At 34.4% G+C, this 25,592-nt stretch overlaps 1 protein-coding gene and 1 long non-coding RNA gene across 7 annotated transcripts in view; one reads left to right on the top strand and one right to left on the bottom strand.

The window, feature by feature from the left end:
• LOC129921675 (uncharacterized) overlaps positions 1-25,592 on the top strand; it is a 94,450-nt gene that overhangs the window by 55,240 nt on the left and 13,618 nt on the right. For 4 of the 6 annotated variants that reach the window (XM_056004042.1, XM_056004046.1, XM_056004041.1 and 1 more), the window contains one exon: positions 1,842-2,009. The exons of 1 other annotated variant lie outside the window; for it this stretch is intronic. In XM_056004042.1, the coding sequence (XP_055860017.1) occupies positions 1,842-2,009 (168 nt within the window). Of the gene's footprint in view, positions 1-1,841; positions 2,010-7,701; positions 7,758-8,732; positions 9,045-25,592 lie in introns of all 6 variants that reach the window. One more of the 6 variants, XM_056004045.1, reaches the window with a different exon arrangement.
• LOC129921679 (uncharacterized) lies at positions 15,508-24,728 on the bottom strand. The gene is made up of 2 exons (XR_008773642.1): positions 24,552-24,728; positions 15,508-16,005 (listed from the first exon to the last, which is right to left on the bottom strand). It is a non-coding gene; the product is annotated as an uncharacterized LOC129921679 (long non-coding RNA).

Raw genomic sequence — 25,592 nt, 5'->3', positions numbered from 1 at the left:
GTGTTAAAGGATATCCATGTTCAGTCTAGATATAATATAAATAACAGTCTATGTGTCATCCCTATTTTTTTCAGCGTGACATCAATGTTTTCTCATTTAAACTATTTAATCCCTTTTTTTCGCTAACTTTATTAGTTTTGTGTGAAATGTCTGTCCTTCCATCAGTCCTTCCGTTTAGATCTCGTAAACTATAAAAGATAGTGAAAATCCGACATCGTAATATTTTAGCTCATTAAAAATTCTGATGCAAGCAGTTTTTTTTTAAATAAAAATACACCACTTTTACAACTATTTAATAAAAATAGTAACAAACAAGGGAGGCTCCTTAGTAGGGGAAAATGAACATATACCATATTTTTTTACACATTTATGCATTTTTTTTAGATTTGTATTGCTAAGTTAGATAAAATCTGTCACAATAACTACTATATTTACACATACAAATTAACTTTTTTAAAAGAGAAAAAATCAATTTAGTATGCATATAAGTTAGACATTTAAAACAACAGTTAATAACTTGTTTTTCATATTATCGCGTGAACTGCAGCTTTGCGAGACTGCCATAGAACACCGAACTAAAGGAATGTTCGTTTCAGAAATGTTTTTTTTCTTGAGGATTACAAAACAATTACATCAATTAAATATACATTATAAGACATCATTAAGGCCAGGTTCACATCAAACTTATCATTCACTTTCACCTTCCTTTGGTTTGCTGGACCGCAGCGGCACCACACAGGATCTGTCAACCTTCTTTATCCATTCTTCTCTGTCATTTGTCTTTGATACAACTTCATTCTGATGCTCTTTCTGAAAATATTAAAACCTGCTTTTTACCTGCCTTGGTGGACTATTTTGAGTGCCGATTTTTAGTTTGTTTTTAAACACAAACTGTCTTTGTAATCTTGTTCTTGTTGTTATTCTTGTTGAATTTCAAACAAAATTAATTTTCAAAAAATAAAAAATAAAACAACAAATAATATTTAATCGGCACTCTGTATAAAACTACTATCACTTTTTTTCTAAAGCTGTCTGTTTAAAAACAATTATTACGTCGCAACTCAACCAGCACATATGGTCCCACCCACTAGGCATTTGCCCAGTTGCCCATATAATCAGTCAGCCCCTGATCGTAAATTCTCATGTGACTTCGACGCCAATTCTTAAAGCACAGCTGCTGTTGCAGTTTGATCTTCTGTAACCGATTGCAGGTTGAGCACCTTTAATCACAAAATGCTGCAACATTTTTTGCCTTTTTTTAAATGTGTGCACCAACAGTAATTGAGGGTTGTTGCTTATTAAATGACAAATGAGACAGTAATATAGGTAGTTCAGTAGACTTGAAATTTGGACATTTCTGTTTCTTATTATAATAATCTTTATTATCCATATGGAAATTTGTCTTACAATGTGTGCATTAAACCAAACAAAATATTTGATTATACAAAACCAAAATATACATTCACTCCAGACTCACTGATAATTTAAATATGAAATGTTTATATCGGATAGTTGAATTTTATTTCAATAATTTGATTGCCAGGGAGACAAAAGACTTGTTGTGTCTGTTTGTCGCGGTGTCTATATAACTTTTGTAAAGGTAAAATCAGTTGTTGCGCCGCCGTAATGTATTAGATTAAGTCTTCTTTAGAGTCAGTAGTGGGCCAGTGTTAAGCGTTTGTTGTGTTATGTACTAATACCATGTGTTAGTATAATGTATCAAGATGCAGAATACTTACTTGACTATCAACTTAATTTCTTTAATATACTATAATATTTGTGACATTGTCAATTTCAATAATGTATTCCGTAATCATTTTATTCATTTTAAATAATTTCAGCATTGAATGTTCTCGCCGACTCGGAAATTTATAATTCACGTTTAATAAGTGCATGCAGGAATAGTCCGGGATTCAAAATAATGAGTTATGTTCATATTAAGAAATGTCTTATGTACATAGATCAACGTATGCAGTATATGAAGGCTCAAGAATACTGCGAGAACTTCGGTAAGCACTTAATTAACTTAAAAAAAAATAAACTACGAATTTTCTTTCTGTTTTTAAATGTTTATATCAACTCATTCTTTTTGTCTATCTGTCAGTCTGGTAAAAAGTTTGAACTTTTCTTTTCTCCCACTTCCCCTTCTTGAATCAAGTTGAAACATTTTAATATTATTCTTTGTACCTGAAAAAAACATGAATAAAAAAAAATCATTGATTTAATAAATTAATGGTAATTAATTTTTTCGTTAGCTATTGAAATAAAATGAGTAAATGTTACATATTAAGTGATGTATACATGGAATCATTCCCCTTATTACAATTTGACACGTTTTTCTCCTACTTCCCATTCTGGGATCAAGTTTATATTATCCATATTTATTCATAGTTGTCAGGGAGAGGTATGGCGAGAATGAATGTTAGTTTGATATTTTGGTATGATTGTTATATCCCCTTGTTATGAATGCGAAGTGTTGCACTTGTTGTGAACTGAGTGATTAAGTCTTCGTTGAATGTGCGAGAGAATGTGTTAAGACAGTAAGGTCTTGCTCCCGGTCCAGGAAGGTTGGACGTTTACTTCCTGGACTGGTATTTATGCATTTATATATTTATAAGTTGATGGACTGGTGTTTTGTGTATTTCATAAGAGTGATATAATTGTGTGCTTTATTAAGTATTAAAGTATTATCGATATTTGTGAATATAAGGACTTAGAGTTGATGTATATTAAGTGTTCGTATTTGAGTTAAGCAAGTATTTAATTATAATTGAGTAACCAAGAAGTACCAAGCAAGTATTATTTAGTATTCAAGAAACCCCTAGAGAGCCAAGTTAAGTAACACAACAAGACAAGAGACAAGCAGAGCATAGCAGCACTACATAGTATATATATATATAATTAAGAACCTCTGACAATAGTCAATAACAACACACAAATCAATAAAAAAATAACAAGATTACAAAGAGAGTTTGTGTTACACAAACTCAGAGGCGGCCCCCGTCGAAGTTGGATCCCTGTCGGATCTGCATTTTCGCAAATAATATTCAAGAGGTGATTTAATTTTGATGATCAAAAGTAATAATGTTTCAAAGATTCATTTGCCGTAAATTTAAATTAAATAAAAAATAGTAGATTAGTTTTAGTATATTATAACATTGCAATATTGATCAAAACGTTTGGAAATGAAAATCTACACTTTTTTTTACACTTTAAGTTTAGAAATTGAAATTCTACATCTTAGTCTAGTCTATTTTAGTCTAAACTAGATGTAGAAATTCTAGATCTAGACTCTTAAATAATTTTAATTAGAATATAAATCCAGATCTAGATATACTGTAATAAAAATCTAAATCTAGTTTAAAAAATCTAGATTAGATCTAAATCAAGATATCATTCCTTTTTTAAACGCGAATCACATAATGAGGCTTAATAAACATTACTATACCGAGTTCTTTTTTCATTTCATTTGAAGAATTAATTCCATGTAACGTCAAAGGGAAAAAAAACACTACGTCACACGGCCTAGCTAGACTAAAAATCGCCTTCATCAATACAAGCCATTTATCGAGTGTTCATAGACTTTGGTGCACCGAGTGCGTTCTTTAAGCATTTCTTTTAAAGAATTCATTCCATATGACGTCAAAGGAAAAAAAAACACTACGTCACACGGCCTAGCTAGACTAAAAATCGCCTTCATCAATACGAGCCGTTTATCGAGTGTTCATAGACATTGGTGCACCGAGTGCGTTCTTTAAGCATTTCTTTTAAAGAATTCATTCCACATGAAGTCAAAGGAAAAAAAAAACACTACGTCACACGGCCTAGCTAGAATAAAAATCACCTTCATCAATACGAGCCATTTATCGAGTGTTCATAGACTTTGGTGCACCGAGTGCGTTCTTTTAGCATTTCTTTTAAAGAATTCATTCCATATGACGTCAAAGGAATAAAAACACTACGTCACATGGCTTAGTTAGACTAAAATATGTTTTCATCAATACGAGCAATTTTTCGAGGGTTAATAGACATTGGTGCACAGAGTGCGTTCTTTTAGCATTACATTTAAAGAGTCCATTCATATGACGTCAAAGAAAAACAATTTCATTACCTCACAATAGGCTAGTACCGGTATCATAAAAAAATGTCTTTATTTACACGAGATATTTAACGAGGGTTTATAGACATTGGTGCACTGAGTTCTAATAGAATTTATTTAAAGAGGATCAAAGCCGCATTGTTTTTGCGTTTTGTCTGTCAGTCGGTCTGTCCGTAATCTTGATATTAAAAAAAAACAACTAAAAGTTATTAAAAATTAATTAACCTTTATTTTACGTTTTAAAACATCGCAATAATTTTTAGGTATGAACACAATTGAAAAGTTTATATAATAGATTGTTCCGGATGTTTGTATAAATAGTAAAAGAAAAAGAGAAATTCAGATAAATGTAATACCGTTAATTGAATTTTTGGATGGTCTCGTATAAAAATTAGATGTACTATAGCCATGTGGAGAGATTTTCATACCTTACTTTGGTGTTTTGATTCTGTTTTCCTTAAAAATCGGAACATAATATTAACGATAATTAGATTTTTTAATGTTTTAGGTAGAAAGATAAATAAATGAATAAAGTTAATCCATTAGTAGTAATTTATTAATTGTTTTTTTTTCAGAAAGGTAGTTAAAACATTCCATCTTAAGATAAATGGCAGTAAAAAGCGATTCTTCCCTATAGATAGATAAGCTATGATTTCTTGCTTTTTAGCGGCCCCCGAAAGGGAAAAAGACGCTATTAGTTTTGTGCGAAATGTCTGTCCGTCTGTCCGTCCATCCCGTTTAGATCTCGTAAACTAGAAGAGATATTTAAAATCCGACTTCACAATATATTAGACCATTCAAAGTTCTGATGCAACGGCTACTTTTTTTTTCCTGAAAGCGAAAATTCTAATTTTTAAAATTAATTATGCAAGCAGTTTTTTATAAGAAAAAGCTAATTAGTATGCATTATATGTTAGACCCAATTTAAGACGAATAGTAATCTTAAAAACATCATTTTCGTGAACATTTTTTCTATATAGCGGAAATTTTTTATTTTTTTTTGAGGATTCGAATATGAGATTGAGCTTTTTCAAAACAATTAACTTATTTATTTCGAACCGAGTGTCCCGGGTTCGAATCCTGGTGAAGACTGGGATTTTCAACTTCTGAGTCTACCCAGCTCTAATGGGTACCTGACATTAGTTGGGGAAAAGCAAAGGCGGTTGGTCGTTGTGCTGGCTACATGACACCCTCCTTAACCGTAGGCCACAAAAACAGATGAACTTTACATCATCTGCCCTATAGACCACAAACTAGTTAAGCAAGTTCACATCTAACTTTACATTCACTTTCACGTATCCTTTGATCTGCGGTACGGTTGGGGCACTACACAAGATCTGTTAACCTTCTTTCTCCATTCTTATTTCTCATTTGTCTTTGATATAATTTCATTCGGATTTTCTTTCTGAAAATATTAAAGCCTACCTGGGTGGACCACTGGTCGTGCGGTTTGCGCGCTGGACTGTCATTTGGATTTATCGACGATCGAAGGTTCAAACCCTGCCTGCTCCCATCCCCCGTCGTCCTGCGGGAGGTTTGGACTAGGAAGTAAACTATCTTCAACTCTGAAGGATTATCCGAATTATGTAAAACATTTTACTTTGGGGGACGATTTTGAGTTTGTGTTTCCACACAAACTGTCTTTTGTAACCTTGTTTATTTTTTTTTTACTCTCACGCTCGATCATTTTCTCTCTTTACCTCACTCTTCTCTGTCTCATTTTTTCTGTTACTCTATGTCTTTAGTCTTTCTACCTGACAATTTCTTTTTCAATTTTTCTGTTTTCTTTATTGGCTATGTAAATGTAAAAGCTGCAACTAGTTTTTTGTAAAATGTCAGTCTTTCTGTCCGTCTCACTCAGATCTAAAAAAAATAAGTCAAATAAGAAGAAATATTTCACCATGCCTAGTGGCTTGCAAAGTATTTGTGGAACGGCTAATTTTTGTTTTCTAGAACAAAATCTTTTAATGAATAAAATTAAATATACATAAAAATGCAACCAGTCCAAAATAACACAAAAATGTAAGAGAGATCATGCAACAATATGTTAACAAAGAAAGATAATTGTTTTTGTATTTTCAGTACCACTAAGTCAAATATATTGTTACGAATCTTGCTATCCAGGCTATCGGCAGGCTGCACCACACGACACCACCAACTTAAAGAACTTGACATTTCAGGGCTAAAAAATAACGTACTGGTTTAATGTTCAATAAATAACAGTTAAAACTGCACAATTTGGCAACACGCACACTGTACAAATATCTCTCCGAAAACATCCTACAGCCGTATCATTTCTTGCACTGGCCTCTCTGCTTTGTTTCGGACTTGTACTGAGCAGTTGTACTAAACCATCGATCGGGAAGTTGTGACTGTTCGACTCTGATACCTTTGCTCTTTATATAGGGTCCCTAATGGCCTTCTAGAACCAGACAGAACGTCGCTGGACCATTCTAGGTCATGTAGGTCATCCCTCCTTACGTTCCTGAGCTCTGTTCACGACGCCGATCCTTCCGAAACCGTCATGTTGACACTTGTCTCGGCTGACCGTCGTAACTCGTCTAGGTTGACCGCTGGTATAGCGCTGGTCTGGGGCGATTTGCGTCGGCTGACTACACACATACCACTACCCCCATCTGTGTCAACACCAGGTTTATTACACTGCCCCCTCCTAAAATGTCCGTCCCAGGCAGATTCAACTTCACCATGGTACTTGCAGAGTCTATGTGAACGACCTTCCTTTTGGACTTTGGGCTCTTCTGTATTCGATACACGACACCATTGATTCTTTTTATGACGCGGTAGGGTCCTTCCCAGTCTCTTTAAGCTTTGCTGACTTTCCTCTCCGTCTCTGTGGGCTGTACAGCCCAGATCTTTTTCATGAAACCCTAACGCAATGGCTCGTTTGTCGTACCTTGTCTTCATCTGGTCACTGTTGGTGTTGATGTTTCTGCGGGCCAGAGCGTGAGTTTTCTTCATCCGTTTCAGGAGATTAGTGACATAGATCGTTGAGGAAGCAGGCACATCTCCCAGAATTCCGAGTAGCAATCAAATGGTAGTTGCAATTCTAGGCCGAACAACATCTTTGCCGGAGTGTAACCGGTGGTGCTGTGAATTGATCCTCTATATGCCACGAAGAACATAATGATATAGGTGTCCCAGTCAAATTTAGGAAATTTAGGCACCGGATATTTAGGCACCGCATATTTACGGATATTTAGGCACCGGCTTATAACAAAAGAAAATCTTTAGAGTTCTTAATATAATGATTATGTTCACAGTTTATGATAAAACAATGAATCAGGCTCCTTTACTCGGGCGGGTATCTAAAAAAAAATTGGGTCCCCCTGTTGATACTATAAGACTCCTGGGTTCAAAATGTATCAAGTCTTTTCCGCGACATGCGAAATATCATGCCGATGCTATAAACGTATTTATCCAGCTACATCAAAGTCGATTTGTGGTTCAGTTTTAGTTGCCTGTTTCAGCCGGCCACTGTATATATATATATAAATGCTTCGTCTGTGACTTCTAAGTCTCAATGTTCGAAAGCCTTTGATAAAGACTACTATAGTGTTTTTTCCTGTTCGTTAATTTGTTAGAGTTCTTTCTGCAACCAAGTGGAGCTAAAAATAAATTGTTAGCCAGAAAGTTTAATGTAAGTAATTTTTATTTATTTTATTAGAGAGCATTATAGACTGTTATTATTTTAAATTTTATGTAGCATAATTAGATAAACATTTTAGTAAATTGTTATTTACTTAATGTAGATTTAAAAGCATAAATTAAATAAACCTACTTTAATAGTCGTAATGGCATAGGTCTTCTTATATGTAGACCAATCACAGTAAAATTGATAAATTCAGAGCATAAAAGCCATTATCTAACAACTCATAACATGATTTTAACATTATTTATTGTATACAGCTTAAAATAAAATATAAATTTACAAAAATGTTATTCCACAAATTCTTCAAATTACTATTATATAAGTTGTTTTATGATAAAGGTGAAGGACAATAATGACATAAATGGTAGGATTCATTTTTCCGTTTTAAATTTAGCAATGTTCAAGGCGATATTAGTCTATATGTGCCTCCCATAGATGGTCATAATTTATAAACATAATTTTTAAACCTGAATAACACAAAAGTAAAAGTCTTTATACAATATAAATGAATATTGAACGAGGAAATCGAAGTTGACCATGTACATGTATTTCTGAATGTAGGTATTACTTATCCGACTTTAATAAAATCATGTTCAGGAACATTTTGCTGACCGTTTTCCAAAGGGCTATTAATAGAATATTATAAATTTTATTAGATTTCTACAATCGCTTTAAAATATTTTTTTCTTGGGGGGGGGGGGGGGGGGGGGGGGGAGGGGTTGGAGGTTAAAAAATAGTTTATTTTTAAAAAATAATATCTAACATTAATTTTGTTGAGGGCAAAAAAGTCGCGCTTTAAAAAGTATTAAGGATGTATTTTTAAAAAGTTTTTAAAAATGTTTTCTTGTTTTTTATTATACATATTCATAGCTAAATGCTGATTTTAAAGAAATAAGTATATTTAATGTGTCTTATTATATTTTTTTATATTGATATGCTAATTAACATTTTTTTTCTGCAAAGATGGAAATCTTACCAACTACCAGAGGAAAGCATAAAATTGGCTACCAAGGCTACATGTATACAAAACAGATCTCCAAAGTATCTCATGTACGATGGAGATGCGTGTAACGAAATAATGGTTGCAAAGGAACTATGACTACTAGTCAAGATCTAATTCAGCCTGAACTTGGGAATAGCCACAACCACGCTCCTAACCCAGCTGCTATTTCTATAGCGAAATGCCTTGACACCATCAAAAAAAGCAAGTACAACAGAGGAGAAACCCGGCCAGATTTATCGAAATTGTTTGGAACATCTGATACCCGAAGAGAGGTATTCTCTACCTTGTGAACATTCCATTGTTATGACATGATTAGAAATTAGTTATTTGTTTCGGGAATAGGGTAAAGTTTTACTTAGCGACGATGACGTAAAGTTAGTTAAAAAACAAGAACGCTCTAAGTGACGCTACAAAGAAGACGCTTCGTGGAGAGCAGTAGAATAGATATACGGATTTACGGACATAGCTGACAATGGACGATTCCCTTCTTGAGTATTAAATATATTTGTAAAACAATATCAGCGTCAACTACATATTTTGATTGTTTCGGCCTTTCGCCGGTGTTACTGAAGTAGTTCGAGTTCAGCATTACTTCCAGTCAGACGTAGATCTACACTAGATATATTTCCAAGAATCAACACCGCGCGGAAGCCTTAACACCATCAAGCGAAACCGGAGGTATTAGAGAGCTAGTCAATGTCGACGAGTCCCTGAGCATCTTACTTAACTAATTATAGACGGCCCATGGGCTATGAATTTGGGGCCTGAAACGAAGCAGTTTTTGATTTTCGATAATGGGCCAGATACAAAGAATCGGATAATTGTTTTTGGTTCTGACGGGTCGCTATTACTTGTATCAAGTGATATTTGGCTTATGGATGGCAATAATAAAATGGCTCCGAATGGCTTCCTACAGCTTTATGTCATATGTGTTTTTCCTAGGCAATACAGCGGTTTTGACAGTGTTTGTATTATGGACGTAGCCAGGATTTTTTTCTATGGGATTTAGGGGGAATTGTTTTTCTCTCCCCCCCCCCCCCTTTCCCGCGAAAAAAAAATGTATAGTATTTATGTGTGTATGTGTACATGATCGTTATTACATTCTGACCCTTCATTCTTTCGGAAGACGTTTACGTGTCCAAGAAAGTTTCTTCCTGGAGTTGGTGAAAAAATTGTAGTTTCCCCGCCATTGCCAGCAATTGGGTCTGGGGGAGCTCTTGGAGCTCCCCCAGCGCGGGGCTTCGCCCCGCCGCCAAGCACTATTTCTGGTATTGAAAGCCAACAAAATGACTAATTTGAGGTATCTACTGTAAATTTCCTGCTATTAAAAAGTTTTATTTCAAAAACCTAAAATGCTATTCTTACATCCGTACTGGCGCCAAGTTGTACTAGGATGTCATCGCAACCCTTAGTATGCGTAATTCATTTTGTCGGAAAACATGTCCCGCAAAACCTCATGCGACGCTCTGTCACAACCTTACTAAGGTGTCGACTCCCAATTCTGCATAGGATATCCTTGATTTAGACCCGATCCTTATAATTGACTCCTAAAATTTGTCTTAGCCATCTTTGTTGAGCCACATTTAATGTTTTTCAATTTCGGCAGATGACTATTCAATGCACTTTATTAATAGAGCCCGCAACTGTTAGAAATGTGCAACCTCTCTTAAATACGCTCTTGGAATTAGGTAACTGTAGTTTGCTTTAGATTTTATATCGAAAAAGGAAGTTTTATCATCAAAATCAGATTTTGAAAAGGCTGTTATGAACTCCTTTCAAAATGTATTTGCGCATCATATACACATACAGGGGTGTTTTTATCACTTTACCCAAAATACTTGGCGGAAAATTCAAGAACTTGGTCTTGTCACCAAGTATAAAGAAAGTGAAGAATTCAGACAATTTTGTGGCTAGATCGATTCCTTAACATTTCTGCCAGTAAATGACGTTCCAGCAAGATTGGCTTTGCTGCAGAGCCTTATTCCAGAAGAAGCACTTCCGCTTTTGAATTATTTCGATGAGACATATGTTTCTGGTTCAATAGTGCGAAGAAACCCACGCACACAAACAAATATTCTGTCTCTTTGTTTTCGACGTGTACCTCCTATCTTCCCTCTAAAAGTGTGGAGCGTCCATTCGGCTTCATTGAACAGTTCACCCAGAACTAACAACATTTGGGAAGGATGAAATTCACATTTTTCCATTTAGTAGGCTATCAACACCCTTCAATTTGAAAATTAATTAAAACTTTACAAAAAGAAGAGGCAGCAGTTAGTGCAATAATTGAAAAGGACGCTATTGGACATCTGCCGTTAAAGAAATACAAAAAAGCTAGAAGTGTCGACTCTTTCAATTTCTTTCGGTATTTGTAACTTGTGGAGCTAAACTGTCTCAGCAACGCCTCCTTCACGGCCACGTAGTCTTTTCTTTCCTCTTCTCTCATATGTATGCAGATATTCATGGCTCTCATTTTCAAAAGCCCCATGAGGCTTCTTGTCCATTCTGACTGTGGGAGGTTGCATGCTGTTGCTATATCCTCAAATCTCAGTAGATATGAGTCAATACACTCATTCTGGCTCTCGTAAAATGGAGACATTCTGTCTAACTGTTTGTATTTGTCAAAGTGTTCCTCCTTTTCATTTTGCTGTTCTTTGTCTTTCTTTTCTTAAAGTTTTAGTTCTAGTTGTAAGATTTCCTTCCTTCTACTATTTTCTTTTTTTTTTTTTGGCTTCTTCACTATTGAATCTCTTTTATTCTCTTTCTGTGTTATTTTTTGGTGTAATGAACTTTTCAAGTTATTCGCCGTGCAGGCCATTTTCCTTGCCCTCTTTTCTAAATATTTTGTACATCGACATTTCCACTTACTTCTGCCTCGTCGTATCTCATAGTGGTCGCCAGTTGTGAAGAAACAAGTCCCTTTAAGTTTAAAGTGTCTTTTAATTGTGAAGCATTTCAACATAACATATATACACGGCAACATTATAGACAGATCCCCAATTTCACTAGCTGACTTCCTCTCTTCTTGTTTACACACTCGTCACTTCCCCCAAGTCCCCTAACTCTCCGATACCCAACACTTGACCGTGTGTCAGGGTTGGCCACACAGTAACCGTGTCACAACACTTTCCCTTTCCTACAAGCAGAGAGCAATTGGGAATATATTTATCGCCAAAACTCCCCGACATTATAAAAATATTTTTTAATACTTTTAATCTAAAGTATTTACATTAGCAATGAAAATATTTACACAAATTGCATAATCATAAATTAAAAAAAAAACTCACCAGTCAACCTTAGGGGTTGGTGATGTAGGGAAGCAATTAGTGGAAATTTTTCTCTACCTCCCCTCCCCTAAATCCTGTGATGTCTATATTATATAATGACTTAGGAGTCTTTTTTTTTTCCACACATTGTCATGATTGTTATCTTTTTTTCCATTTTGTTAGCTTTTCTTTAGTTACAATAGTTATAGTTGCAATTTATTATAACGTCACCGATAGCCCATAGCCTAAGGATAAAATATACGTTAACATTTTAAAATGATTTTCAAAATTAAGGTCGCTAATTAAAGAGTGCCTAATTATCCGGTGCCTAATTTTCCACCCTGTTAAAAAGTGTCTAATTATCCAGTGCCTAAATTTCCGGGTGCCTAATTATCCGGGGTGCCTAAATGTCTAGGTACCGAATTATCCAGGCTCCAAATTTCCGGGTGCCTAAATATCCGGTGCCTAATTTTCCAGATACCGTCCCAGTCATCTTAACGTTCATCTACAACTTTCGACAGGTGTTTTTCCAGTGTTTGGTCAAATCTCTCCACCACTCCGTCTGACTGTGAGTGAAGAGGGGTTGTGCTGTCTTTTCGATGCCAAGCACCTGGCACATCTTTTGGAAGATTTGGACTCGAAGTTTTGGTCTTGGTCGGAGTGTAATTCCCTTGAAGCACCAAATGGGCTAATTTAATTTTCCCCAAGTTTTTCCGCTGTGGTGGTGGCTTCTTGGTTTGGTTTTGCATACGCCTCAGGCCATTGATTAAGATAATCGACCGCCATCAGAACGTACTAGTTTCCTCTCAGGGACTCAGGAAATGGTCCGGCTACATCGATCGATATTCTTTCGAAGGGATTACTGACGTTGTATTGCTGCATACGTCCCCTTGATCTTCTGTGCGGGCTTTTTGCCGCTGCATATGCGTCGCACCTTCGGCACCATTCTTCTACATCATCTTGGCAGCCGAACTTATAAAACCTCTGGCGTACTTTTTCAAGGGTCTTGTTGACATCTAAATGAGAGCAACTAGCATTATTAAGGATTTCTTGAAGCTTTTCATCCCTTTTCAACAACAGCAGGAGGCTTGTCTCATCTGCCGTTTCCCAGACTCTCTTGAGAACACCATTGTTGATTGTCATTGAGTCCCATTGCGCCCAATACGCCTTTGTAGCAGCTCTCTTATCAGAAAGGTGATGCCATTCCGGTCGTTGTCCATCTTCTTGCATAAGGAGAATGGGGGCCAGATCTTTATCTTTTAGCTGGATTTCTCGGATTTATTAGTAGGAAAAGCTTGTAACCTAAGGCGTTGACATTCGACAACACCATCTTTTTCTTTAACCTTGCTGCAGTGATTACATTCCGTTCTACAAGGTCAACGAGACAGCGCGTCAGCATTCTGGTGAGTTTGTCCTTTTCGGTGCTGTGTCTCAAAAACATAGGTTTGAAAACGTTCTATCCACCAGGCAACTTGTCCTTCAGGATTTTTAAACGACAACAGCCATAGCAGAGCAGCGTGATCTGTCCTGAGGATACAATTTTTTCCCAAGTATTTGTGAAAATGTTGTATGGCATCCACAACGTCCAGAAGTTCACGTCTGGTGACACAGTACTTTCTCTCGGGTTTGGACAGGGTCTGACTAAAGTAAGCTATGACTCTCTCAGTTCCATCTACGTTTTGGGATAAGACAGCGCCTATTCCGCTATTGCTTGCATCGGTGTCTGGTATGAAAGTCTCGCCTGGTATCGGGTAGACCAAAATGGGTGACAAAGTAAAAGCCATTTTAAGTCTTTCACAGGCCTCTTTACATTCCGGTGTCCACATGAACGGCCGCTTCGGTTCTGTCAATCGATGAAGGGCACTACCAAAGCTAGAGAAGTTGGGTACGAACCGTCTGTAATACGTGTAGAGTCCAAGAAAACTTCTCAAATCCTGGATATTAGTAGGGATTGGACATTTATTTACGGCTTCAACTTTATCCGATCTGTGCTGACTCCCTCTCTCGATCCGATGTGCCCAAGGTACTTGACTCTTCTTCTAAACATGGAGCATTTCTTTGTTTTAGCTTCATCCCCGCGTTTCTGATTCGTTCAAACACTTCCTTCATGTTTGCAAGATGTGCCTCGTAGGTTTTGCCTACGACGATAATGTCATCTAGGTAAACAAGACATGTATTTCTGTTGAGTTCTCTTAGCATCTGTTCGATTAGTCTTTCAAAGGTGGCTGCAGAGATGTCGTGGTTGCATCGCTCTCTTACTTTTTCTTGTTTGATAATATACAGGCAAATCGCATATTCAATGATGTCATTGATGCACGAGCACTTTTCATCAACAAACCAGTGCCAAAATCACCAATTCACATATTGAGAAAGCTGGCTTTATATGGTAATGATGTTCGCTCAAACTTTGCAACCTCCAACTTATTACTGCTAATTCAGGCTATTTCCATTGCGTCATGTGAGAGATCATTTCAAAGCTCATGTTAACCTCATGAGCACAAAGACGCAAGAAAGTATTAGCAGCATGGCTTCAATGTTAGTGGAGTCACAAATACTACACAGTATCGATGTAGATTATATTATAGATGCCTTTGCTGCACAGGAAGCACGACGTGAAGCACTATGAATTAAGATTTGTCACTTGTGCATTAATTCACCAATAAACAACGGTATTTTTTATAAAAGATTCTTAATGATTATGTCTTGTTTTTTTTTTACTGATATACTGTATTTTTTAAGTATATTATCTCATATCATGATGTCAAATGCCAAGTGTGAGGAACATCAAATCCCAAGCTATGCCCTTGCTTCCATGACACTTCTTTTTTTCGTTGTATGGCCTTAATAAGCTGCTGCTTTTTTGATATGTCCGATCTTGTAGTGTTTTATCCGTTGGAAATATTTTGCATTTTAATTGGTTACAAAGGACTGTTGTACTTTGTCATTTTTGTACTTCGTAAATTAAAGTAGTTACTGTCTGCAGGCCTCGTTTAATAGTTGAGATGTCACAGTTTTCACATACTAACTTTTCTAACATCGAGATTGACAAGTTACCGGAGACAATGCCAAATAATATCAAGGACGTGGCATGGTGAAATTTTAGTTCTTTTAATTAGGAACATTTATTTTCAATTAGACATATTTACTCTCAGTTGTTACAGCTATTCTACACGTTAACGCGTTTGGAAGTTATTCTCATTTTTAAAGTCAATAACATTGTACCACGTAGAATTAGTGAAACCGTCAAGTTACTCAGATTTTTAGCTAGTGTTATATTATCAATTATGATGTAATATGTGATGTTGCTTGTTCAGGCTGTCTTGAGATCAACTATAGATGACTGTTGAATTTCAACCAATTATTCTGCAAGCGTTTGAGTTTTATTGTTCGGGTGTATTCAGTGTAGTTGATCAACAATCCAGACAAAACAAGACATCTATTTTAACAAGTAAAGAGATGTAGTCAACGCTGATGAACAACTTCACATATATTTATTCTAAGAAAAGGCCACAGTAAAAGTCTGTCAACTAAACACGTCGTTGCCCTAGAGGATTATATCGCTAACTGATTTTCCGGTCTCTAACCCAATATATCCCAAACGTCACTAGTCCCGTTCAATATGCGTCTTCTATGGTGCGTCGCTAAATAACTAATCTATAAATAAGGTGTCTAACAGATTCCTCCCCCCCCCCCTTGAAAAAAAAATATGTCAATATTTTTCCACTACTGTCAAGTCTTACAAGGGCATTTGCAATTTAAGGGGAAGACAACAAACATAAAATCTTGACATCTTCATCTTGGCTTGACAGTTCATCATGTTCATGTCAATGTTCATAACATTACACCGTTACTTCCAAAATTCCAGAATCATCTTCATTAGTAAACAGTAACAGTTCATCATGGAAATGTGGCATCTCATGGGCACGTCATATAGTATCATCTCTCACAGATGTTCTCCACTGGCAGTAATCTGACAAAATATAATATTTCAAAAACAATTATAGATTTTATTTCCACATTCAATAAACTTTTCCTTACCACCCTTTTATACGCTTTTGTCCATTTTTCTTTTATACTCACCCTTTTCCATCGACCTAACTTTTGTCAATGATATATGAAATGATTCACACAAAAAAAATCCATACTTACTTTTAAATGCTTAACATCAAATTTACTTATCTCCCTTTTCCACTACCATTTAAATTATGCCATGTTAATTAATATTACCATACAAAAATCTAATATCAAACATCAATGTAATATATACATAGTATTTACAAGTATCACTTCCATATGTAAGTGTATGTCAATCTAGACAGCATATACCCAATTTAAAATTATCAATCAATAATTAATATCCCAATTTCAGTAAATACAAGAGGTACTTTCACTTTATTTTTATAACTTTAAAAGTTTCAAACATATCATTACTATTCTATGGAATGTCACATCATAGAATCTACTTATTATCATTATAGTCAAATATTTCATTAATCAACTTAAATACTTTAATTTAAAATTCTTTTGTTCCATATTATTGCTCAATACATAAATAAACTTTAATAGATAAGTTTCTTATCTTATCTTATATAATACAGACGTTACTTCAAAAAAGAAGATGATTACGTCCTACGAGTCATGCATTTAGTCATGCATATTAACCAATGACTTAAATTCTGCCAAGTCACTGGTTTTCCTGGCTAGCTCAGGCAACCCATTCCATGCTCTAATAGCACTAGGGAAGAAGGAGTATTTGTACAAATTTGTCCTAGCATATGGGACGAGGAATGTGCCTTTATCTTTGTGTCTTTCAGAGTATTTTATTAAATTTTGTTTTTGTATTTGAAGATTATGGTTCAGTGTTTTATGTATTATTGCTACTTTACTTTTGAGCCTTCTGTCCTGAAGGCTTTCTAAATTTAGTGATTTTACTAAAGGTGTTACTCTAGTCAAATGTGAATATTCGTTTGTTATGAATCGCACTGCTCTATTTTGTGTCTGTTCTAGTTTCTTAATGTTTTCTTGAGTTGAGGGGTCCCAAACAGAGGATGCATATTCTATTATTGGCCTAACCAAGGTTAAATAACATTTTAGTTTTATGTCCTTATTTGATTTATAGAAATTTCTTTTAATAAATCCTAATGCTTTGTTTGATTTTTTTGTAGTTTCATCAATATGTGGATTCCATGACAGTTTTTCATTTATTATAACACCTAGGTATTTTGCGTTTTTAGTCTGTGTTACTGGTTTGCCATGAATAAGATAAGTGGAATTAATTTGTTTTAGTTTTTTTGTTACTCTTAACAACTGACATTTTTCTGGGTGGAAAGACATGCTCCAATTTGATTCCCATTTCTGTAATTCATCTAATTCTCTTTGTAAAATATCTGTGTCTTGTGTTGTTTTTATTGTTCTATATATTATGCAATCGTCTGCAAATAATCTGACTTTTGTTCCTGAAGTAATGCAATTTGGTAAATCATTTATGTAAATTAAAAATAGTAGTGGACCCAAGACTGTTCCTTGAGGTACACCTGAGTTTACTGTTATCGGTGTTGATTTAGAGCCATTTATTATTACAGTTTGTTCTCTCCCTATCAGAAAGTCTTTAATCCACTGATGCAGTGGACCATTAATGCCGAAATATTTTAATTTTTTAAGCAAACTATGGTGGTGAACTTTGTCAAAAGCCTTAGAAAAATCTAGTAAGATAGCATCTATTTGTTCACTATTATCTAAACCTTTTGAAAAATCATCAATTAGTCCTATTAGTTGTGTTTCACATGATCTATATTTCCTAAAGCCATGTTGGTATGGTGTGAGGACATTATGTTTGTCTAAGTGGTTTATGATGTTGCTACATATTATGTGTTCTAGGATTTTACATGTGATGCTGGTAAGTGATACTGGTCTGTAGTTTCCTGGGTCAGATTTTTCTCCTTTTTTAAATAGGGGGGTGACATTAGCTTCTTTCCAGTCCTTTGGTACTCTGCCCTGGTTAAGTGAAGCCTGAAAGAGTATTTTGAACACTGGGGCTAGCTCATTACTTAGTTCTTTGAGTAATCTAGCTGGAATACCATCAGGTCCAGAAGCTTTATTTGGTATGGTGTTGGCTAATAGTTTTTGAATTCCATTTTCTTGTACTACTATATCTCCTATGTTGTCTACTTGGTTCAAATTCAGTAATATGTCTTTGTCTCCTGGGGCTGAGAATGCTAATGCAAAGTATTTGTTTAGAATGTTTGCTTTAGTTTCATTATCATTATGTATTATGTTATGTTCATCTTTTAATGGCGCTACGCCTGTTGTTTCCATTTTCTTAGACTTAATGTATGACCATAGGTTTTTGTTGTTGTCTTTAGATATTACATTGTTTATGTATTCACTCTGCAGCTGTCTGCTTACTTTTTGGGTTAAGTGTTTAATTTTTATATACTTTTTGTAAACTCTTTCTGCATTAGTTTCTTTAAATTTTCTATATAGGTTTTCCTTCTGTTTACAAAGCTTCTTTAGTCTATTATTAAACCAGCATTTATTTATTTTGTTTGATGTGTATTTAGTTGGTATTTGATTTTCTATAATGCTTTTAAGATGGTTTTTAATGAAATTCCAGAGGTCATCGACTGGTTGGTTAATGTCTTTTTCTAATAAGAATGTTTGTTGAAAGTTTAATGCAGCTTGGTGTAGTTGTGTTAGGTTACATTTATTCCAGAGTAAGATTTTTCTTTTGGGTTTTATATTGGCTACTGCTTTTATCTGACTGTGTATTTTTATGATCTCATGGTCTGATAGACCAGGGATAATATCATAATCAACTACTAATCCAGGTCTGTTGGTTAAGAAGAGATCTAATGTGTTGTTTAATCTAGTTGGCTTTTTAATGATTTGATCTAAACTTAGGTTGTGTAAAGTTTCTATGAAAAGCTCATTTATGTCCTTAAGGTTTTGGTGTTTATCTATGGTTAGTGTTTTCCAATTTATATCAGGTAGGTTGAAATCACCCATAATCCAAAAAACTGCATTTTTATTTGTCTCTTTAAGTGTCGTAATCTGATTACATAGTTCCTGCATGTATTCTAAACTAGAATTTGGTGGTCTGTAAATGCTGCCTATTATTAGGGATGTTGAGGTGGTATTAATTTTACAAAATGTTGATTCTATATTTTTTGAGTTAGGTAAGGTAATTTCTTCTGCTATAAGAGTGTTTTTTATTGCTAAAAGAACTCCTCCATGATTATCAGCCCTATCTTTTCTTAAAATTTCATAATTACTATTGAAAATTTCTGCATTATAAATTTCAGGATGTAGCCAAGTTTCTGTGCCTGCAATTATGTCTGGTTTCTCACATTCTAATAAAATTTCTAAATCTGCTGTTTTGTTCCTAATGCTTTGAAAATTTATTATTAAGGTTTTAAGGTATTTTGGTGTTACTTCTTTAGTAGGTTTGTTTAGTGAGGCTGTTGTATTAATTTTAGTAGATTTAGGTTTAACAGGAGTGGATCTGGCTAGTGGTTGGTGAGTTTGGTTTGGGATGGTGTTTAGGATGTTGTATGGGTTAGAAGTGTCTGCATCAAAGGAATCAAACAGTCCTGATGTAAACTGAGGTAACCCACACGGTACACAGTGCCATGACGCATCTTTGTTGCCTAAGGCATAATACACAGGTGTATTCATATGGAGACATGATGCATGGTACCATTCATCGCAGGTGTCACATTGAATGGCTTTCTGTTTCATGGTGCATACTTTTTTGCAGATGTTGCATCTATCTTTAGATCTAGGCCCTGGATTTGACTCTACATCTCCTGCTATTAATATTAACAGTGATAGGTATTTATTTCTGCTGTGTCTGATTGAGAACTTCCATTTGTGATGGGTAATCTTCTTTAGTGTTATGGATGTGTATGTTAGGTTATTTTTTAAGTTGCTTTGATCTAAAGTGTAATGATTGATTATGACTGTTGTTTCTTTTTTAAGTTTAGTGTTGACTAAGGTAGATCTGGTTCTGTGTTCAGCTAGTATGTATTTAGTAATTATTAGGATAAATAGCCAGAGCAATTTCATGATGACTGTTGTTGATTTTAGTTTTTAAAGGGGTCTAGTCTAAATCTAGTTTAAGGTTTACAATGCCTAATTTATGTCTAAATCTAAATTGAAAGCTAATTTACAATGACAATTAAATCAAATGAAATCCATATGGTTTATTAAATTCAAAATATGGACCTAGACTAGATCTAGATCTAATTCTAGATCAATATATTTACGTGTATAATTAACTATATAGAATATTACTATTAGTTATTATTAGTAGTATTAGTAGATGATTAGTAGATCTAAAGCCTTAATTAAAGTCTAAGTCTAACACTAAAACTAGACTAGACTAGACTGACTTGACTTGACTAGGTCTAGATCTAGTCCTAAGGGCTAAGCTAAGAGTTGTTAATTTGAATTAATTAGTGGAAAAAAAAAATGCTGAATTAAGTTAAATATATAATTTAAAGATATTAGTTTATTAGTTAAATAGCTTTTTTAATGAATTTGGTCTGATTTTAATACAACAAAACAAAAAATTTAACTCATCTCTTATAACAGTAAACAGGGAGCAGCCATCTTGCCAAGAGCGCGAGTTTAAACCTGATCACGATTCCATATTCAGAATACTTATTTATTTTACTGTCATTTTGTTTATCATAAGTTCTGTACCCATTTGATCTATGATCATTGTATTTGTTTCTACTTTGGTTAATTCTTCCACCAAATCTACAACTAGAACTCGCAATCTTCTGATTGGTATGACATACTCCAACATTCTCTAGCGAAATTTCCTTGTTTATGGCAATTATAACAACTCATGTTTTTTCTATTGTATGAGTTATTCACAGGTCTATTGTATTGTCTAGTATTTCTGTTTAACACATTTCTGTTCAATAAATGTTCATATTTGTTTTGCCATCTGTTAATGTCCCTCATGGTACAAGACCTAATTCCTCTAATGTTACCCAATAACATATCCTGTGTCAAACTAGGTATTGCTACAGCATTACAGTAGCCAGTGAAAAAGGTGTCTTAATAAAAATTCTACAAGCCTTAAATTTCTTAATACTGCCATCTAACAATCTAACCTTTTTCATGTAATCTAAATAACACCATGGTTCTACAAATTTTGAATGAACTGCAATTGTTGTGCATGCTGTGTCCCTTATAAAATTTATAGATTTTCCATTTACTAGACCTTTGAATAGTTTAAAAGTATTTCTCTTTCCCTCAACCATGTTAATTTCTTCTATAGTGTTACCATAATTTAGTTGTTCAAATCACTATCCTCATCACTATAATCCCTATCCTGGTTTTCATTAGTATAGTAAACTCTACTTGTTTGATTCCTATCTCTATGTTTACTACTACTTCTGTTTTGATTTCTATCTCTATATGAGTTCCTCTCATTTGCTTTATAGTATGTTGGTTTTTCGCAATGGGAAGCTATGTGACCTTTCTTATGGCAATTGAAACAAGTTATTTCTTCATAATGATTATCCCTAGATTTTGATCTTCCATTTCTATCTCTATTTCTATTTTCAAACCTATCTTCAGTTTCTCTAAAATATCTATCATTACTTCTGACTTTTTTCTCACTTGTGTATCCTATTAAATCTACCTTATTCTTATCTTTAGTAGAGAATGAATTAGTTGGATAAGCATTTTTATAAATTCTCATTATTTCTGTTACTTCATCTAAGCATTTAGGATTTCTCTCTTTAATGAATTACTGAAGTTGGGGATCACACTTGTTAATAAAGTTATCTAACAGAATGAAATTTTGTAATCCCTCATAAGAATTTCCCACTTTTTCTAGTTTTACCCATTTATTAAAAAAATCTTTCTCCATATTAATGGTAGTTTGAGGTTCTATATCTACTGATGGTATATTGTCAAAGTATTTCTTTCTGAAAGTTGTGGCATTATGACCATAGGCATTCAATAACTCTCTTTTCAAGACTTGATAGCTATCATCAATATGATGGTCATGATTTTGGCATATTGTTAGAGCTTGACCATGAACGAAGTCTATCAGTATTTCAGACCATTATTCTTCTGGCATATTAAATGTAGACATTTTTGCCTCATATCTTTTCAGAAAATCACCAATGTCATCCTTCTGTTCATCAAAACTTTGTATCTTTCTCTTTAGCCATGTTTGCGAATTAGGGTTGTCTCTTTGTGTGGTAACATTATTTGAGTTATTTGTGTTATTTCCTTGAGTTGTCTGTTCAGTTTGAGCTCTGGCTTGTGCTGCATCCAATCTCATCTTCTCCATTTTAGTTTCATGCTCTCTCTGCCTTTCTTGGTCCTCTTTTTGCTTCTCATATTCTTCCTTTCTGATCCTATCTTGTCTTTCTATCTCTTGTCTTTTTTCTTCTTTCTGTCTCTCTATCTCTTGTCTTTTTTTTTTTTCTGTCTCTCTATCTCTTCTTTTTCTTTTCTTATTTTATCTTGACGTTCCATTTCTTCCCTCACAACTTGCTGTACATAAGCTGCTAAATCCTTTCCTTTTAACTCCATGGCCTTTCCATCCTGCATAGCCGATTCCTTAACCTCCTTAAGGTCCACATATGATGATGTAGCCATTGTATTATATTTTCACCCCAACGGCCCAAATTTATATATATTTTTAATTAGCCTATATTGGTTATAACTATACTTACAACTTATTTTATATTTAAGTTTTTACACACTTTTATATAAGTTTTAAGTGTTATGTCTCTAGATCTATAGATTCAGTAAATGTGTAAATCTAGTCTGAGTTATATTCAAATCTGTATATTAATATCACCCAAATTTAAATCTAGTATATTATAGTATATATAATAGTACCATTTAGATCTACAGTTACCAAGATCACTATGACTATGAGTATGAATAACAAGATCTCATCTATGATCAATTTCAAATTTGATGTGATTGAAGTCTGAAGTGTCTAGAGTCTAGAGTAGATAGATCTATGGTAGATTCTTATAACTGAACACCGACTTTCGGGAACTAGGTCAATTTTTTATTTTATTTTTTTATTTGGTGAAGGTTTAATTTACAAAAAAACTGAAAGCAGATTCTTATTCTGCAACTAAAGGACTATAAAAATAGCTGTGTTCCTTTGTATTACCCCCCATAGTCAAGATTTTATTTTAAAATAAATTGGGTCACCTCATGCTCCTATTTTGAACGCAGTTTTTGGGCTTTCTCCTTTAGTTGAACAGTGAGCACCGGTGTTGAACACCACTATGTAATTGCTAATAAATTATATCTGTGTTACTTAAAAATTATTTAGATTGTAGTAAAAGAAGTAGATTCACTTTTGCAATATGTATTTATAGTCTATTTCCTCATATACACACACTCTCTCTCTCTCTCTATATATATATATATATATATATGATATATATATATAGTTTGTTTATTTAAATACCTATATAATCTATGTGTAGAAACAGACAGAAATAAATTTATATAGATTATAGAGCTATACATTAATTATTTTAATTTAATAAACATTACATGATATTTTCTACTAGGCTACTTGTATTTTCTCTCTGTCTTTCTTTTAACTCCCATCCAAGGACCCTCTTCTTGTTTTCATAATTTGGATGTTCGTTTTGTGAAACCTTAACATCCCCTCCCTCCCATAGATGCTTATAATTCTTTTCATGACTCTCTCCCACTTCCCTCCACTGCCTGTTGGATAGTTTGTGACACTACTCGCTGAGTGTATACCTCTCCTCACCGCCAGCTTATCTTGCGTGATCACCTGCAGTGGGCATGGTCTCTGGCTTCAAATTAGCAGCCCACACTTTTTCTTTCATTTATAAGTTATTAAATATATATTCTAGATATCTCTATCTAGGTCATGTTTATTCATTGAAAAAATCATAGATTTATTAATCCCAATAATATTTCATAATACGATTTTGCTGTGTTCAAAAAGGAGAATGAGCTGAATTCATTATTGTTTGTTTGGACACCCCCTTTTTTAATTTTATTTAACAGCTAACGGTATAAATGTGATTGGAATGTCTTTTTAAAGATGTTTGGAAGCTTATTTTGATATGCCCATCAGCCTACGATCAAACAGGCTCATGATATAGCCTTCATCCCTTATATGGGTATGAATTGCCGGGGGAGGTTATAACAACAGCTTTACATACATGGTTACCGCGAATCTAAATAACTGCCACCTACTTTGGAAAAACGGAACAAAATTACCAGAACTTATCTAAAATTGGACATGCGCAGTCCCGAAACGTTGTTTTTAGCTCCAAACATCAAAATAAATGAATTACAAACAAAAAAAAGCGACCCGTTCAAAAAGGAGAATTCGATGGGGTGTTCAAACTACAAGAGCCTCCTCTATATAGATCTAATTCAGAAATTATGGTTCTATTTAACCATATGAAATAAATATGTTCATACAATATGTCAAATATATCTTTAATAAGATATATCTATATATCTAGAATGTACTACCTTCATTCATCTTTGAAATTAATATTCAAAATTAGAGTCTAGATCAGTAGATGTACAAACGAAATGTACATAAATTTGTGGATCTAAGATTAGCCAGACGACAATGTTTGACTACTATGCCAGTTTCGGCATTATTCTCATAGCAAAATCATATTTGATTTTAACCGCTCAAACTAAAAATGTATTTTAGTCTGATTCGCAATAAAAGAATCCTACCTGTACTTTCCATCATTAAGTGAAAAATTAACAGATCTAATTAAATTAATAAAAATAAATAATATAATATAATATACACAAATGAAATAATTAAATGAGACTATCGCTATGAGTTGGGATATGACAATATGGCACACATTGATAACGTCACGAAGTAACCAAGCAACAACGGATATGACGTTTACACAAACAAAAACAATCACTATCCTAAACGTATAATATAGCTTTTCATCTAAATTACCTCTTTACCCCGAAGGTTTTTAAGGCGCACCACCTGATTTTACTCAGGCTAACTTACCAAATTTAGACAAAATCTATTTCTAATGGCAATCTAAACATATACTAATAAGAAAATGGCACTTAGCTTTTGATAAGAAAAGATCCCCTTTGTTCGGATTCTCGAATATGATAGATCTACAGCAAATTTCACTGCCTTTCTTCCAGTTCTGACTCTGTTCTCCGGTGCTACCAGTGGATACAATCCGTGTCGAGGATCCCACGTAATACCCCAGATGTCTTGATATGCCACAGCAAAATGTTTGTTTCTTCGACAACTGTTGATGACCGTATGTGTAGTTCCGACGACTTTGTGTACACAGTTACTGACGAATAGGTTAACGGTTCTCCTGGCGACGACTTGATTTGCGTAGACGACTACTGACAACTAACAGTCTCTTGACGGCAACTTGATCTGGACGACTGACGAATAACGAAGTTCTTGACGATGACTTGATCTGGGCGGGCGAATAACGACTTTCTTGACGATGACTTGATCTGGGCTGACGAATAACGACTTTCTTGACGATGACTTGATCTGGGCTGACG

The sequence above is a fragment of the Biomphalaria glabrata genome, chromosome 11 (genome assembly GCF_947242115.1).
Source record: "Biomphalaria glabrata chromosome 11, xgBioGlab47.1, whole genome shotgun sequence".
NCBI classification, from domain to species: Eukaryota; Metazoa; Mollusca; class Gastropoda; family Planorbidae; genus Biomphalaria; species Biomphalaria glabrata.
The sequence above is the reverse complement of the archived record's forward strand: the minus strand, read 5'-3'. Positions and strand labels throughout refer to the sequence as shown.